The sequence below is a fragment of the Cebus imitator genome, unplaced genomic scaffold (assembly GCF_001604975.1).
Source record: "Cebus imitator isolate Cc_AM_T3 unplaced genomic scaffold, Cebus_imitator-1.0 Scaffold8, whole genome shotgun sequence".
Taxonomy (NCBI): domain Eukaryota; kingdom Metazoa; phylum Chordata; class Mammalia; order Primates; family Cebidae; genus Cebus; species Cebus imitator.
In genome coordinates this window covers 10117720-10135357 of record NW_016107323.1, presented here as the reverse complement: position 1 = coordinate 10135357, position 17638 = coordinate 10117720, and the positions used below count along the sequence as shown (strand labels likewise).

At 53.6% G+C, this 17638-nt stretch overlaps 1 protein-coding gene across 1 annotated transcript in view; it reads right to left on the bottom strand.

Moving 5' to 3' along the window:
• Window positions 1-10245, bottom strand: part of DTX1 (deltex E3 ubiquitin ligase 1) — a 41030-nt gene extending 30785 nt beyond the window's left edge. Inside the window, exons 1-2 of the mRNA XM_017543177.2 lie at window positions 10037-10245; window positions 8543-9532 (exon numbers count right to left, since the gene is read on the bottom strand). Of these exons, the coding sequence (XP_017398666.1) occupies window positions 8543-8801 (259 nt within the window). The 5' untranslated portion in view covers window positions 8802-9532; window positions 10037-10245. The remainder of the gene's footprint in view (window positions 1-8542; window positions 9533-10036) is intronic.
• Between the last annotated feature and the right edge of the window lie 7393 nt (window positions 10246-17638).

Below are 17638 nucleotides of genomic sequence, written 5' to 3'. Positions count from 1 at the left end.
GGAAGGAGCCCAGAGAGGGAGAAGCGCTTGGCCAGGGTGGCAGAGGAAGGACACAACCATGCGGGACCTGGAGGAGACTGAACTCCTAGCCCAGCAGCTCCTGGGCCCCAAGGTGGGGGACAGTCCCATATGCTGGGACCTTCTTAGACGCCTGGCCTCCTGTATCACACCCATCATCACCCCACCCCTCACTCCTGGAACAGAAGCACCTTGAGGGCAGGGATTTGTATCTGTCCAGTTGATTGTGGCATTCCTAGTGCCTGGGACAGTGCCTGGCACACAGTAGGTGCTCATAAAATTCCTGATGAATGAATGGTGACCCGAGCTCGGTACTATCATCAGGTCCACATTACAGGTAAGGAAACGGAGGCTCAGGGAGGGAGTGTGGTTTACTTAGGTCACAAGTCTCCCCACCCCTTACATTTTTTTTTTTTTTTTTGTGACGAAGTCTCTCTCTGTCACCCAGGCTGAAGTGCAATGGCATGATCTTGGTTCACTGCTACCTCCACTTCCCGGATTCAAGCGATTCTCCTGCCTCAGCCTCTGGAGTAGCTGGGATTACAGGAACCCACCACCACACCCAGCTACTTTTTATATTTTTAGTAGAGATGGGCTCTCACCAGGTTGGCCAGGCTGGTCTCAAACCCCTGACCTCAGGTGACCCACCCGCCTAAGCCTCCCAACGTGCTGGGATTACAGGTGTGAGCCACTGTGCCCGGCCTACACCCCCCACGATTCTTAGCAAGCAGCTGGGATGGGAACCCAGAGCCCGGCCCTCACCAACAGCATTACCCAAGGCAGCTGGTTCCAGGTTCCAGGCCTCATGTCCTCAGTTGATGTCAGCCAGCGGCAGCTAGGAGCTGGTGGGGGTGTCTATATCAACCCGGAGGCCAGGTGGGCTCATGGGGGTGACTGTCTAAGGGCCTGGAGCTTTCCTGGGAACTGGCTACCACTGGTTGTGAGTCCAGAGCCGAGTGGAAGGAAGGAGGCCCAGGGAGAGACAGAGGTGGTGGGCGGAGGCCTGGGAGCACCCCAGGGTCCCCCATGCCCAAGAACACCACACTGGGGAGGGAGTTAGGGACCCCAACCCCATTGCCTACTGCCTGAATGAGCACTTGGAGCCGCTGCGAACAGTTCTGCCCCACCCCTTGGCCTCCCCTTGTGGCCCTTCCTGGTCACCCTCTCATCACACCCTCCATTGCCCTTCACCATCTCCTCTCCCATCCTCTCACCCTTCACTCCTTACCACCTTCTTCACCACCCCCTCCACAGCCCCGCCACCTGTCACTTCCGCATCACCTCCCCCACTGTGGCCCCCACACCTCCCACCACAGCTTCCTTCTCCTTCCTCTCCAGGTCAGACTCCACCACTCCTTTGGAAAGATGCAGCGGGGGATGGGAGGAAGCCAGAGAAGGAGGAGGGAGGGGAGAAGGAGAAGAATGGGGACAGGGGAGGAGAGGGAGAGGGAGAGGGCTGAGAGGGGTGCCTGTTCCAGGCATCCCCACCCCCAGCAGGGAAGGTGCGGGCAGGTCGCTGATGGTGCTGTCCAAGGTACTCTGGGAGAGCCTGGGAAGGGCCCTGCCCACCCAGCTGCAGACCTGGATCTGATCTCAGACCCATCTCTTCCCGGCGTGGGCAGGTGTCTCCCCACCCTCTGAGCTTCAGCTTTTCTGTGTGTAAAATGGGGTGATGCCCGCTGGCTGGGTGAAGGGAGCCCAGTGAGACTGAAGGAAGTGCCTGGGGCTGCCCCTACCCCACCTGCTCCAGCTCTGAGGGCCCGTGATTAATGAGGCTGGTCCTGTAGTGTGGCTCTGAGTCCCCAGGGCCTGGCTGCTAAAGGGCAGCAGCTGGCAGCCCAGCCTGCCAGGCCCCAGTGCGCCCCAAGAGGCCTTCTCTACTTGTCCTCTATTTCCCATCACAGCCTCCCTCTCCCACCAGGCCTGAGACCCTCCTCCAGGGCCCTGCTGAAGAACCCTTGCTGTTTCCTCCATTTGGAAGTGTTCCTCCTGTCATTCTGTTTGCCCAAACCACACACTCTCAGAGGGCTCCTTCTCCAGGAAGTCCTCCTCTCAGAGGCGCCAGGCATACACCATGCATGTGCTGTGGCTGAAGGCACCTGCTTCTCCCTAGAGAAGCATTTAAATCTTTTTCTTCCTTGAGCATGAGTGCTTACTATGTGCAAAGTAGTATTCTCCATGCTTTTACCTACATGTCTCCTTTCATCCTTATGACAACCCTCCCAGCTAGGGACTATTCTTATTCCCATTTTACAGAGGAGGAAACCAAAACTCAGAGAGGTTAAGGAATGTCCCATAGTTATGCAGCCAGCAAGGGGCCAAGCTGGGTTTTAGGTCTGTATCTGTTGGCCTTACGAGTCACAGGGCTCAAAGGCTATTCCCATGACACACATTTGCCTGTACCTTCACTAGACTCTGAAATTGATCTGAAATGGATTGCTTAGATTCTGAAATGGGTTTGGTCCTTCTCTCTGAGTCCCCAAGACCTAGCCCAGGACCTGGTATTGAGAAGCCACCAATGACTACCAAATACAAGTGATGATTTTGCAGTTTCACAACAGGCTTCGGGAGCTAGCCAAGCAGCCGGAGACCATGGGTCTGCAATGGTGGAAATACAGACGGTGCGAATGGAGGCTGGGGAGACATCCACATGTGGACTAGCTGGACCTGCTGCCACCAGAGATGGACCACTCCTGGCCCCCACACACCACACACAGAGTCTTTCTTGCCCCTGGCATCAGGCCCAGCCCCAGTCTCCAGAGGGGAGGCTGGAGGAGGATCCCAAAGGGTCCTGTAACCGGGAGCCAAGCTCTGGAGGCCTCCGGGGTAGCGCAGGCTGTCCCTGCCTTGGACTAGACCCTGACAACAAGCTCCAACAGCGCTCTCAAGGGAGAAGAGGGAGGGGCTCTCTCAGCCCTGGCGTTACATGTCACCTTGATTTCTATCCCTAAGGCCTGTCTGGGAGGCCTCAGCTCTAGCTGAAGACTAGGCTTCCCTCAGTTTGAGGGAAACTGAGGACTAGGCTGTGTGACCTTGGGCAAGTCGCTCACCCTCTCTGGGCCTCAGTGTCCCCAGCTGGAGTCTAAATTCTGGAGGTACTTTCCCTGGTGATGGGAAAAGCTCCTCCCATCTGGGTAGTAACAGTCTAATGGTCTCCAGCCTAAGTGTGCTCAGATAGTAGCTTCCCCTCAGGGCAGGGACCAGGTGTGAGTGAAGTCCAAGGTTTCCAGAGAAGGAGACAGGATAGAAGATCCTGGAAACAGCCACCACCTGCCACTCCGGGCTGATGGCCAGCTTGAGGGCACCAAACAAGGCCATGCTTGCAGCCTTGGGTATGGTATCTGTGGCTGGTCCCAGCTGGCCTCCCCCGGCCTCAGCGTCCTCTCTGCAGAATGGGCAGAAGGCTGCCATGCATTCCTCCAGCAGCACGTGGAGGGAGACATGGGAGGTTCCAGGCAGATGGGTGCCCCTCCCCAGCTCCAGCCATCTGAGGCCAGGGATTGAGCTGGGAGCCACTGCGGAAGTGGCTGAGTCACACCTCTGTCTAGCTGTGTGGACGAGGTGGGAAATTCAGGGTCTCGGGGAGGCCCTTAGAGGCGGCTGTCCCAATGGCAGGGGACGTCAGTGACCCCCAGGGAGGTTGTGACCTCTTCTCTGGGAGCAGAAAGCCATTCTCAAACCTTTCCCCCACTGCCAGTAGCAGCCAGCTCCCTCACCCCAAGATCCTGATGGCTCCTGGGCCCAGCCCCGCCATCAGCTGAGCACACCCCTCTGTCTTGGGCTTCCCATACGTGGCACTCTTTGTCTGTGGGAGGGACGGTTGGAGACAGAGGGAAATGAAGAAAGAAAGTTTTGAGGGAAATGGAGCACTTGGTTTAGTACTGGGAAACAAGCAAGCCACCCATCCTGTGCCCAGCTCTGGCTCTCCCTCCAGCCCTCTGCTCGGGACACCACCTTTGTGGATCTAACATCATCCAGCTCAGGGTCACAGCCTCAGGCTTCCCCATGGAGGGGCTCCAGTTTCCAGGCCAGATTCTGGACTCTGGACCTGGAGAGCTTCAAAGGGAACCTCACCCCCTGCAGGGAGCAGAGAAAACAGTCCAGCAGGGGAGAGGTGAGAGGGCAACAGGCTGAACAAACAGCAGCCCCCGTGGGGCCAGAGCCTGGCCTCTCCCCTGTGGCCCCAGCCTGACACCTGGGCGTTCTTCCGCCAGCTGCACTGCACGAGAGGCACATAGGGCTTTTGTGTGTCAGCAATTGTGTGAGCAGGCCGGCGCTGTGTGTGTGTATGCACATGCATGTTACCTTGGTACACACCATGAGGCGTGCAGAAGCCATGCGGGGTGCTCTGTGGCACCAGCACGGTCTTATCTCATGCTCAAGTGAAGAACGTGTGAGGGTCTGTGACCTGCAGCACACAGGCCACATCCACTGGCCATCTGCTACTGTGCAGCTCAGGAACCGAGAATGGCTTCTACATTTGTAAACGGTTGGGGAAAAAAAGAATATTTCATGACCTGTGAAAAAGATATGAAATTCAAATTTCTGTGTCCACAACTAGTTTGATCAGAACGCAGCCACACTCTTGCGCTTACAGATTGCCTGTGCTGCTCTCCTGCTACGAAAGAGTTGAATAGTTACAACAGAGACTGCGAGTCCCACAAAGCTTAAAAGATTTATTATCTGACTCTATCAGAAAAACTCAGCCAGCTCCTGCATTAGGAAACCAGCAAAGGCAGAGCAGTCTCCCCCCAAAATTCAATGAACATATCAAGAATTGTGCAATTAGAAAATCTAGATAGAAGCTTGTGTTCATTTCAGCACATACACGTGAGTTTTGGGTTTTACTGCATTATGTTGGGGTGTGTGTGTGTGTGTGTGTGTGTGTGTGTGTGTGTGTATGAAATATAATCTTTTTGAGATCTACGGCTGGGCACAGTGGCTCATGCTTGTAATCCTGGCACTTTGGGAGGCTGAGGCGGGTAGACCACTTGAGGCTAGGAGTTCAACACCAGCCTGGCCAACATCGTGAAACCCTGTCTTTGCTAAAACTATAAAAATTAGCCCGGCGTGGCATGTGGTATCGTGCCTGTAATCCCAGCTACTTGAGTGGCTGAGGCCCAAGAATCACTTAAATCCGGGAGGCAGAGGTTGCAGTGAGCTGAGGTTGCGCCACTGTACTCCAGCCTGGGAGACAGAGTGAGACACTGTCTCAAAAAAACAAAAACAAAAACAAAAACAAACAACAACAAAAAACCCCAAAGATTTAAGATCTCTTTTTTGTCTCTTTTGTACCCACAGCGGTGAGCACGTGCTAGGTGCACAGTAGAGAATTAGCTGATGTTTGTGGGATAAAATCAGCTGAATTCTCTTTGTCAATCTAACAACCCTGCTGGAGAAGTGATGTTCTCACCCAGTTCATGGATGTGGAAACCGAGACCTGGAGAGGCCTGAGGTCACACTGTTGGCCCTCAGGTCTACTCCCGGCCAGCCGAGGCTCTTCCCCAGTCCATTACCCATGAGGACAAGACGTCCTTTCTTGACAATGTTTTGCTCCTGTGTAAAGTGCGGGAGAAACCCTCACATGTCTGGTGAGGAGGCCTCTTGCCCCACTCTCAGCAGATTCCCAAGCAGCTGAGGTCTCCTGCCAACCACAGTAGGTTTCCAGGCCTCCCTCCCTCTCTGGTGGGGGTGGGAGGGGGTTCCTGGCAGGCTCCCAGGAGTCTGTTGAGGAATGAGTGTTTTTTTTTTTCCATTTTCTGGCAAACAGGGGGCAGGTGTGGAGTGAAGTGCTCTGAGGAGGAGGAGAGGGGAAGTGGCTGGAGCTGAGCTTCTGGGTATCCAGTGAGGCTGAACCATAAATGGGGTGCTATTGAGAGAACGGGGCCTGATGAAGGGGAAGCATGAAAGTCTGGGGACTTGGGAACATAAGGGGATGCTGGGAATAGAAATGGGGGTCCCCCAAAGATAAGAGGATCAAAGGCAAAGTTGCCAGCTTGGCAGCCTTGGGGGGAGTCTGTCCCTTCTTCTAAGGACCCCACCACCCATCCCCAACCCAGCTAGGTCCTGGAAGATCTACACCCAGCATTAGCTCTGAACCTGCAGAACACCAGACCTCCCAGCAAGGAGTGACCCCGCCCACGTCTGCTCTCACAGCCCTGCTCTCTACCCCTAGGAGAAAGCAAAAAGGGGCGGGCGATGTGCCATGCCTCCCATTCCTCCGTCAGGGACTGCCTTGGTGCCCCTCTGGAAGAATGGGCACATGGAACTAATGATGACTTCTATTCTCTGGATCAAATTCAAGGTCCTTTGCATGGCTGTCCAGGCCTGTACTTCTAGTCCTTGTCCAGCTGCATCTTGTACCATCTTCCCCTTGGTGGGACATGCATCCCAAACAGCACGGATTTAAATGTCCTCTGCTCCTTCCGACCCCAGGGCCTTTGCACTGGCTGTGCCCTCTGCTCGGGGCACTGGCGCCCTCACTCACTCTTCAGATCCCTGTTCAAACATCACTTTCTCAGGCTAGCCTTCCCTGAGTACTTCTGGGCCAGGCTTAGTTCATGCCGTCACACCTGCAACTGATTAACTGTGAGGTGATATGGTTGCTTGCTCCCTGACCACATGGGGACCTTCAGTGTAGGCCCTCCAACAGAAGACTGAGGCCCCGTCTTGCTTCCTTCTGTACCCCGGTGCTTAGCACAGAAACTGACACGCAGCAGAGATCAATAAATAATCACATGATGGAATGCATGAACGATTGGCACCGCCAGTGATGGCGGTCAGTGCCTGGAGCTGTGGAAGCACAGATGTGCTAATCTGTGCCGTCAATAAGCCATTTGTTATTAGCTCACCTGTGTTTCTAGACTTGGTAAGCACTCTGTGGGTACCAAGCAATGTTCTGGACTATTAGAAAGTTCAGTTCGTGCAGAAAATTCTACTGGACTGTGCCTGTTAGAAAAGAGGCCAGCCTTTCTAACTAAAACAGTCCAGTAGAAACTTCTACTGTGTGGTGATACGTAGATCCAATGTTCTGGATCTACACTGGCTCACAAGGTGCCACGAGACACGTGTGGCCATGAGCACTTGAAGTGTGGCTAGTGCAACTGAGGACCTGGATTTTACATTTTACTTAGTTTTAATTAATGTCAGTCTAAGTAGCCACATGTGGTTGGTGGCTACCATATTGCTTGGCACAGCTCTAGAGAGGAGAGCATCCTACTACCTTGAGGTTATTATGTGCGGTTCTGTCATCCAGGGATTCGCTGGAACTTCCCCAAACCCCATCAGCTGGTCCTTGGGGGTCAAACATGCCAAGGATTTCCAGTCTGCTTCTACAAGGCAGGACCCCACCACTCCCCACTGCCCATTGAGCTTGTCACAGATGCCACCAGGTAATGACTCAGGGAAAGATCCCCAACAATGGCAAATCTCCAGAACAAAAGAGAGTAGGTCTGAGAGTGGGACCTCCGCGACTTTATCACTGTCATCACTTATCATATCACCACCAACGCAACCATCAACATCACCATCATTTCAACCCCAATAGGATCACCAATACCTCTAAGCGACATCCACACACAGGGCTACCAGCCACACCACCTGGCCACCAAGACTGCCACCAACATCATTTTCTCCATCATCACCACCCATCACATCACTTCCAGCACCACGACCGATACAACTATCAATGTCACCAACACCAAGGAATTCCATGATAAACGCTATCACTGACCGCCACCGACACTGCCATATCACCATCATCCCTCCATTATCACCCAGACCCCACCACCATCAACACTATCACCGAGTCACCCCCAGCACAACCGCTAACACTGTCCCCTCCATCATTGCCACCCCACTCCACCATCAACACCACAAACGCCCCCCGACCCCCAATTAATTACCACCAGCACGACACTACCCCCAAAACTGACACTTGGAGCCAGTATAGTATACCAGTTAAGAGCTTTGGCTCTGGAATTCAACCACCTGGGTTTAAATCCCAGCTTTGAGTTTAAATCGCTCAGCTTCTTGGAGACTTAGTTTCTTCATCTATAAAATGGGACTAATAATAATCCAACAGTAATAAGACTTACTGCCTGTGATTCTTGGAAAACATCAAACGAGGAAGTGCATGTAAAGCCCTTATTCTACAATCGTGTGCCGGTGCTCTTCTAGGTTCTGTATTCAGTGAGCACAATTTTATTTAATCCTCACTCAGCTGTGAGAGATATTGATCTACCCATTTTGCAGATGAGGAAACTGAGGTTCAGAGACATGCTGCAACTCGCCCAAGGCCCTGCAACATACTCAGAGGCTGTATTGGAATCCAAGTCTTAAACTGGACCAGCAGACTGCCCTGTTTTTCTGGAGGTGGGGCAGAGGGATGGGGAAGGGATTTGGGATCAGCAGATTTACTGGGATTTTCAGCATCCCATGCTGCAAGGTAGTGGTGGCAGTGGTGGTGGCGATGGCAGTGGCACAGCAGGGCGGGTGGCTTGGGGTGGGTGGGGAATCTGCTCACCTGTGTCCTGGCGAAACTGGTGCATGGACTGCAGGTCGATGATGTAGGGCACAAGCTGGGCGTCCACCTGCCCCAGGACCACGGAACCGCGAGCGTCCTCCTTCAGCACGTTCTCAATGTGGTGGCACACGGTGGCCGTGTAGGGCCGCCAGCGGCTGTGCTCACTCAGCCACTCCCACACCACCACCCGGGCCACGTTCTGCGGTGGGAAGCCCAGGCCATTCACAGGCATCAGCCCACCATGGCCTGGCCGTGACATGGCCGCCACTGCCTCAGGGGCCAGGTACCCCACGATTGCAGGCCCAGCTCCTCCTGGGCCTGGGAGCAGGCGGCAACTTCCTCTCTCCCCTGGGGGACAGCAAGGACCGTGTGGCCTGCTTTCTAACTCTGGGTTCTCTCTGAGGCCTAGGGGCCCCCGTTAAAGGAATGTGGGGGGGCCATCCAGGCTGCAAAGACCCCTTCCTTGCAGAGCCTTCTCAGATAAAGGCTGCTGCCCTGGAAAGCAAGTGTCGGAGGGAACAGCTCTAAAGTCCTTGGCCCCTTCGGCTGGCTCGGGTAGGGAGTGAGGCAGCCGCCCCTGTTCTAGGTCCAGCCTCTTCTTCCCTGTCTCTAGTCCTTCTTCCCTGCCAGACAGGGCCTGTCACCCAGGAGGCCTGGGCCCCAGCCTACTGCTCCTGCGGCTCTCAGCCAGCCCTCTGCACTCCCAACTGCGTCCCAGACCCTGCGCCTGGCTTCAGTGGGGCTGCTGGCCTCCCTCGGGTCCGGGCCCCCTTCTCCGACGGCTCCTGCCGAAGGGGGCGTCCCTGCCCCCTTGTTGCCTCTCCACGGTGTCCTGGAAGGCCTGGGTGGCCGCAGAACGCACGGGGAGGGGTGCGGCGCGGACCCCTGGGCGGCGCGCCTGGACTGCGGCTCCGGAGCTGGGCGGGGGGACGAGGGGGACGAGGGGGGCGGGGGCCCGTGGGCACGCCCCACCCCACTCGTGCTCGCGACCTGCCAGGAGACAAGAGGGGAGAGGGCCCTTTAAGAGGAGAGAGCAGCACCCCCTCCCCCCTTCCCAGGAGAGCATTCGGCTGAGAACAATGGGGAACCGAAGGGGGACAGCAAGGGGGGCGCACGGGGTCGCCCCTCCCGGGTTCCCTTGGGGCAGGCCTGGAGGGAGGGCTGGGGCCAGGGGCGCAGTTTTCCGAGACTCTCAGACTGGGGGGCGCCCCGCTTGGCTCCCCGAGCCTTCCCTTCCCCCGGGGCCCGCGCCGTGCCGGGGGGATGCCGGGTGCACGGGGATGCGCGGGGAAGCTCGCGGATGCGCGGCGCTGCAGGCGCGGCCCAGGGCCCCTCGGGGGTCGCGTCGCGTAGCGGGCGAAGCCAGGAGCTGGATCGTCGCTGCCTCCCGCCCTGGGGGTAGGAGCCCCTCTTCCCCAGCCCAGACGTCCCCGAGCCGCGCGCGGGCCCCCGGCGGGAGCCGGGGGTGGGGTCCCTAAGCACCCGCGCTCTCACCGCCTCTACTCGGCTCCGGCTCCGGCTCGCGCTCCAGCACCGCCGCCTCCTGGGCTCCCCCCGGAGTGGGAGGGAGCCGCGGTCCCGCCTCCGCGCCCGTTCCCTCCCAGGCCCCTCGGCCGCCGTGCCGAGCTTTCCGCGCGTGGATAGACTGCCCGGCGGATGGACGGACGCAGGAGCCGGCTGGCGGCCGCTGGGATCCCGCGGGTGGGAGGCGGCCTCAGCGGTGCTCGGGGAGGGAGAGGGGAGGGGGCGGAGGAGGAGGAAGGGGAGGAGACAGATCGCGGCCCTGAGCGCCACCGGCGCTGACACGCGAGTCCCGGGGCGCCCCAAATCCTCGGCCAGGCCCTCCCGGGTCCCCAAGGGGCCTTCTGATCTCAAGCAGGGAGTGAGGCAGGGAGTGGCGTGCTTAGGAGTCGCCGGCTTGAATCTTTGTCATCTTTATTTCCAGTCGCCCAGTCCAGGGCCTGGCACTGACTAGGTGCTCAGTAAATGCTTGAATGAATGAAAACGATCCAGAGAATGTCTAAAGAAAGATCTTGAAGCATTCAGAGCTAGCCTCCTTTCCTCCTCTGACTATTCCTGGAGGCGGGAGCGTGCTGAGAAGGCCTGATTCAGACTCAGATGGAACCGTGGAATCTGAAGTACAGATGAGGAGACTGAGGCTAGAGAGAATAAGACCCAGGCCCAGGATCACAGAAGCTTAGAGCAGTGCCCACACACCAACCTTGATCTGAATCTCCTGCCAGCACTCAGTTCCCCTAAAGCACCCACCTGCTCCAGGTGAGAGGGGCGGGACCAGGGGAGGGGACCCTGGCCAGGAGGTGGAGACCCTGGAGGAAGACAAGGGCAGGCCCTCTGCCATGTCATTCACAGCCACCTGCAAACAGCTGGTGCTCAATAAATGGGTGAGTGTTGGTTGGATGGAAGGGAAGGCTGGAAACCGCAGCAGCTCAAGTGTTAACGGGAGGTTCAGTCCCTCCCTCCTAGGCAAGCTGGATGCAGCTGAGACACACATCTGCTGGGAGGGAGGTGGACCACCCTGGGTCTGTGGGTGTTTAGATTGGGGAAGATGAAGGATGTGTCCAGGAACTCAGGCCTGGGTGGCAGACGGGGGTCAGTGGCCTGTTTGGGCATCTGTCCAGAGCAGCCCACGCTCTGCCTACCCGGCAGAGTAGGCAGGGTCAGAGGCAGGCTGCTCAGGGATGCCTTCCCAGAACCCAGCTCTGACTCTCTGGCCAGCTGAAGGGACCTCCCCTCCCCAGGCCCTTGCTCCGACCTGCAGCCCAGTGTTGGATGGGCTTTTTCAGATTGGGTCAATGATTCTGCTTGCTTTCACCTGCTGCAGACTAAAGAGAGAAGCTCTGTGTAGGGCAGGGCCACGTCTGCAGTGACAGTCCTCCCACAGGATCACTGGCTTCCGAGATTTTAGCCTAGGATCCATGGATGGCCTTCTGGGGTCCATGAAGTCCCCCTCTCCCATTACAGGTAAACTTGAGTGTATAGGCGTCGTGTGTCTTTTGTGTCTGGGAAAAGGGCTCTGGCTGTCAGCAGATTCTTCTCACAGGAGACTGTGACAGCACAGATTCAGAAGAGATGCTCAACCACCTTATGTTACAGAAGGATCTGGGGACCCCACAGTGGAGAAGAGATTTGCCCAAGGTCGCATGGTGATTTAACAGCAAATTGGAAGGAAGAACTCAAGTCTCTGGACTTCTTGTTGAATTCTGTTTAAGGTCTAACTAAATGTCACCTCCTTCAGGAAGCCTTTCCTGAATTCACTCCATCTTCCTCTGTGTTCCTTTGCCCATACCTTGACATTATACCCTGTATCACAATTGGCCTCTTAAACGAAATCTGTCCCTGTGAGAGTGAGATATCCATCATTTTCATCCTGGCCTGGTGTGGCTGGTGCCCATTACATAAGGGGGCTAGTTACTGAGTGCCTATTTTGTGCCAGGCACTTATATAATATTTACTATTCTTCACACTTCACTGGAAGGATGGCTCAGATGCCAATGGGGAAGTCAATAGAACAAAAGCAATCAATCATGAACTCTTTCTTTTTGGTCCATTGAAGCATTTTATTTATATGAATTTATTACATCCCTAGAAAAACAATCCCAAGATTTTCCTGCGTATGTATTTTTGTCTTGGTTCTTTGTGGTCCCTGAAACCAGTTGAGGTTGTCAGGATGATGAAACCAAAGGGAATGAGGCACCAGTTTTCTAGATCTTTCAGTTGCACATCGAACTGGGACTTGTCACTTACACTGTTTAACCTGCCTGTGAGGTCCACAGTGACTTTTCTAGTTCTGTGATCACTGACGATTTCAAATTCACCGATATAACTAAGTTTCATCATCACACTTAGAAAGTAGACGACGATTTTGGAGTGCAGCCTAAAACAACCTGGTGTTTGCTTCTCTTGTCAGCATGTTGATTCTATGGAGAGCACTGGCCAGGACGGTCATATCCATCATTATTGCAGCTCAGAAAGACGGCAGAAGGAGATGAACGCCTTTTTTTTTTGTTCTGCCGTCCACTATCCACTCATCCACCCACCCATCTATCCACCCATCCTCCATCCATCATCCCACTCATCCACCTACCCACCCACCCACTCATCTATTCATTCACCCATCCACCCACCCTCCCATCATCCATCCATCCATTTATTCATCCATTCGTCCTTACATTCAGGTATGAAATTTCTCACCTTCCTCCCTTTCATCTCTCCTTCTTTCCTCTATTCACTTATTTATTCAGCCATGCATCCATCCATCCATCCAGAAAATGCCAGATGCCCTCCAACGTGCCAGGCACTGGGCTATGTGCTGAGATACAGAGATAACCTAAGCAGCATGGTTCGTGCCCTCCTGGGTCTCAGAGTCTAGTGAGAAAGTCATATATGAATCAAAGAATCACACAAAGTCTAATTCCAAACTTTTTCAAAGACCATGAAGGAAAAGTTCAGGATATCATGAGGACATCTAACAGGAGTCCTATCAGGTCTAAAAAATCAGGGAGGGCTTCTCAGAGAAGGTGATGTTTCAGCTACTTCCTGAAAGATCCATCGGTCTTAATGTGGATGAATGAGGTAAGAGGGGGAATGATTAAATCAGAAGGAACAGGGATGCAAAGGCCCAGAGGCAGGAAAGCGCTTGGTGTGTTACAGCCACAGAAAGGAGACTGAGTAACCACTGAGATAGGAGAGGGTGAGCCTGGGGTCAGATGAGGCAGAGATACCATGCAGGGACTTAGAAGACCCAGTATGGGTTTGCGATTTTATCCTAAGAGTCATGGGGAGTTACTGAAGATTTGATGTGATTTGATTTGTGTTGGAAAGAGCCTGGAATTAATTAGACTTTATTGAGTGCCTACTGTATGTACAGCCCTGGTCTAGGTACAGGAGAGTCTGGAAGGGGACACTGAAGACTGTATTAAGGTCATGTGCATTTAGGGTATGAGCCCTGGGAGACACGCGCCACCCCTGTCCCCAGCCCGTGGAGCCGAGTGAGTTGGGCTTTTCTGAGCCCTTCTCTCCAACCCTCTACATTCTTCTGTGCAGACCAGCTGTGACTGTCCCTTCAGCAGTTGAGAAAAAGTTTAAGTGGAAAACAGGAAACAGAGTGAGAAGGACTGTTTGGGTGTCTCTGGGGACTGAAACGGGACTGAACACCCTGGAAGTCAGAGTGTTTCCTGGGCCTGCAGGACGCTGGTGGGGTAGGAGTGGTGAAAGGTGTTTTGCTGCCTGCCGAGAATGGGCGGTGGAATTGGAGAAGCCTCAGAGGGGTGACATCCACAGCCGGCCCTGCTCAGCGAAGAGTGTCTGCAGGCACAAGGTAAGGTGGCCACTGCTCTTATGGCCACATGTCCAGGTGATGGATCCTGGGAGCAGCATCTCCCCATCACCAGGCAGAGGCTGGTTCCAGGTGAGCACAGATTCATGCCAGGGCCTTGCTCTGAAATTCACATACAGCTGGAGTTGAAAGCAGCTCGAGCATCTATGGGCAAGATGGCGAGATGAACGCCCTCCCTACCCCAGAGTGCTGGGTCCCACCCTGGCTTCACATGAGACTCTCCTGCAGAGTGCTTTAAAGTTACCCAGGTCCAAGTCCCACCCTCAGAAACATGTAGTTGGCAGGGGGGGTGGGGTCCAGGTATCTGTAGGTTTTGGCCAATGATTCTTTCCCAGGATTTAAGGGATTAAAACTGAAAGACGGTTGAGTCAACCCGTCTCTAGGTAGTTGGGCTAATCATATGTGATATTGTGAACTCTTAGGGACCATTTAGAGTCATCCATTTATTCATCTAATTGGACGATGTTTACTGAGCTCCTGCTATGTGCCAGACATCATTCTAGATACTAATGATACAATGACGAATAAAACACACAAAATGCTTGCCCTCCTAGAGCTGACATTCTAGGTGGGAGGAGAGAGAAAGTAAGTAAATACATACATAGAGAGGGCATCATGTAATGTGAGTGCAGTGGAGAAAAATTAAGCCGTCTTAGACATTAGTGGTGGGGACATGACTTGGTACATGTTGGAAAACAGCCCAGCTTTATCTCTGACAGTTAAGCACATACACACCCCATGATGGTCCACCAGTTCTGCTCTGGACTTTGCACCTTGGAGAAATTCTTGCCCATTCACAGCAGGAGTCCCATAGAAGGATGTTTATGGCAGCTCTGTTCACAGTGGCCAAAGCTAGGAAATAACCCAAGTGCCTATCTGCGAGACAGCAAATGAATAAACTGTGGTTTAATTCCCACGATGAAATATTACACGGCACGCAGCATGAGAGAACTATGCAACCACACGCTGAAATAGGGATGGGTCTTTGAAATAGAACATCCAATGACAAATGTCTTGTTACATAAACACGATTCCCTTTTTATAAAGTCAAAGGCGACTAAAATTATAGGCACACATATGCGATAATAAACTATGAAAGGGAAACAAAGGAAGAATAAATACAGGATTTAGGATGAGGATGAAGAGGGGAATGTGGCGCCAGGGGCTGGGGGACCGTGCGGTAGATGTAAGTCACTGTCAAGATCCTAGCTTTTGTTCTGGGTAGTGGTTACACAGGTGTTTATTACATTCTTCTTTTTTAAGAGACAGGGTCTCGCTCTATTGCTCAGGCTTCAGTGTGTGGTGTGACGCAGTGGCACGATCCGAGCTCACTGCAACCTTCTCCGCCCAGGTTCAAGTGATTCTCTTGCCTCAGCTTCCTGAGTAGCTGGGACTACAGGTGTAAGCCACCATGCCTGGCTAATTTTTGTTTGTTTAGGAGAGACTGGGTTTCCCCATGTTGGCCAGGCTGGTCTCAAACTCCTGACTTTAAGTGGTCCACCCACCTCAGCCTCCCAAAGTGCTGGGATTACAGCCGTGAGCCACTGTGCCTGGTCTTATTATGCTCTTTCAATCCTCCCAACCCTGACAGGCATTACTACAGGTTTTACAGATGGGGAAACTAAGTCAGCAGAGGTTATGGCATACACAGTGAGCAGCTGAGCCTGAAAACCCCAGGTCTGGCTGACCTTGGAGCTCTTGCACCTGGAATATGAGGTATCTGATCTATTTCCATTGTGCTGTCCTTTTGTGTTTGGGGACCACAGTTTCTCTCCTCCATAGTGTGAGTGGGTGGGCCCTTGCCTCCTCTCCCCTCTTCCCCAGCCTCTGGGCCACCCAGAAGGCCTGTGGGCAACCAGGCCAGGTGGGAGCACTTGATCTGGGACTCACTGTGTCTCCAGCACAGAGGGAAGGAATCCGGAGAAAGAACGGGGCTTAGAGTTAGTGTGGCCTGGGATGTAGCGGAAATTTGGAGAGGGAGTGGGTGGAGGGTGGGGTGTGTGTGTGTGTGTGTGTGTGTGTGTGTGTGTGTGTTGCTTATGCAGAGCTGACCCATCTGGGGGAGGGGCGCCAGAAAGGAGGGAGGAACCCTAGCCCTTTTCCCACCTCTACAAATCCACTGCCTGAGTCCAGCAGGCAGGTGTGAGAAATGAAATGGGAGCGTGTGTGTAGAACGCCCCCTAGTGGTTATTTTGGTCCCTGGCTCTAATGCTGGAGACATTTCCAGATTATTTATTTTTATTTATTGTTAACGTTTTTTTATTGCAGTAAAAATGCATACCATAAAATTTACCATCTCCATTCTAGCTAAGCTAAGTGTTAAGTATATACACATTGTTTTACAACCAATCTTCAGTACTTTTTCATCCTGCAAAACCGAAACTGTACGCTTTAATCAAGAACGTTTCTGTTTTCCCTCCCTCCTGCTGGTAGCACCCGCCGCCCTACTTTCTGTCTCTAAGAACCTGACTAGCCCAGTTCCTCCTATAAGCGGAAGCATGCCGTGTTTGCCTTTTTGTGCCTAGCTTATTTCACTGAGCATAACTTCCTCAAGGTTTCCCCATGTTGTGACTGTGTCGGGATTCTCTTCCTATTTAGGGCTGAATCTCCTCTGCCCAGGTTCAAGTGATTCTCTTGCCTCAGCTTCCTAAGTAGCTGGGACTATAGGTGTGAGCCACCACACCCGGCTAATTTTTGTATGTTTAGTAGAGACGGGGGTTTCACCATGTTGGCCAGGCTGGTCTTGAACTCTTGACCTTAAGTGATCCACACACCTCGGCCTCCCAAAGTGCTGGGATTACAATCGTGAGCCTCCTCCTATAAGTGGAAGCATGTGGTGTTTGCCGTTTGGTGCCTGGCTTATTTCACTGAGCATAACATCCTCAAGGTTTCGCCATGTTGTGGCTGTGTCATAGTTCCACCGCACGTATATTCCACATTTTGTTATCTGTTCATCTGTCAGTGGACCCTTGAGTTGCTTCTACCTGTTGGTCCTTGTGAATAGTGCTATTATGAGTATGGGTATACAAATATCTCTTCCAGACTTTGTTGTCACTTCTTTTGGCTGTATCCCCAGGAGTGGCATTGCAGGATTATATGTGCTATGGACTGAACTTCCCCCTCCACAGTTCATAAGGTAAAGCCCTTACCTGCAATGTGACTGTATTGTACTTGGAGACAGGGATTTCAGGAGGTAATTAAGATCAAAAGGGGCCAGGTGAGGTGGCTCATGCCTGTAATCCCAGCACTTTGGGAGGCTGAGGTGGGCGGATCACTTGAGGTTAGGAGTGCGGGACCAGGCTGGATCAACATGGTGAAACTTCATCTCTACTAAAAATACAAAAATTAGCCCAGTGAGGTGGCACACTCCTGTAGTCCCAGCTTCTCGGGAGGCTGAAGCAAAAGAATCCCTTGAACCCTGGAGGCAGAAGTTGCAGTGAGCCAAGACTGCGCCACCACACTCCAGACTGGGTGACAGAGTGAGACTGTCTCAAAAAGGGGTCATAAGGATGGAGTCGTAATCTGATAAAATGGGTGGATTTATTAAGAAGAGGAGAGACAGGGCTCACTCTCTCCTTCCCCGTGCACACAGGCAATGGGGAAAGGCCATGTGAGGGCGTATCAAGAAGACAGTAAGCCTGTAAGCCAGTGATGGCGCCCTCACCAGAACCAGACCACGGCGGCTCCCTGATCCCAAACTTCCAGCCTCTACAACTGTCGGAAGTAAATTTCTGCTGTTT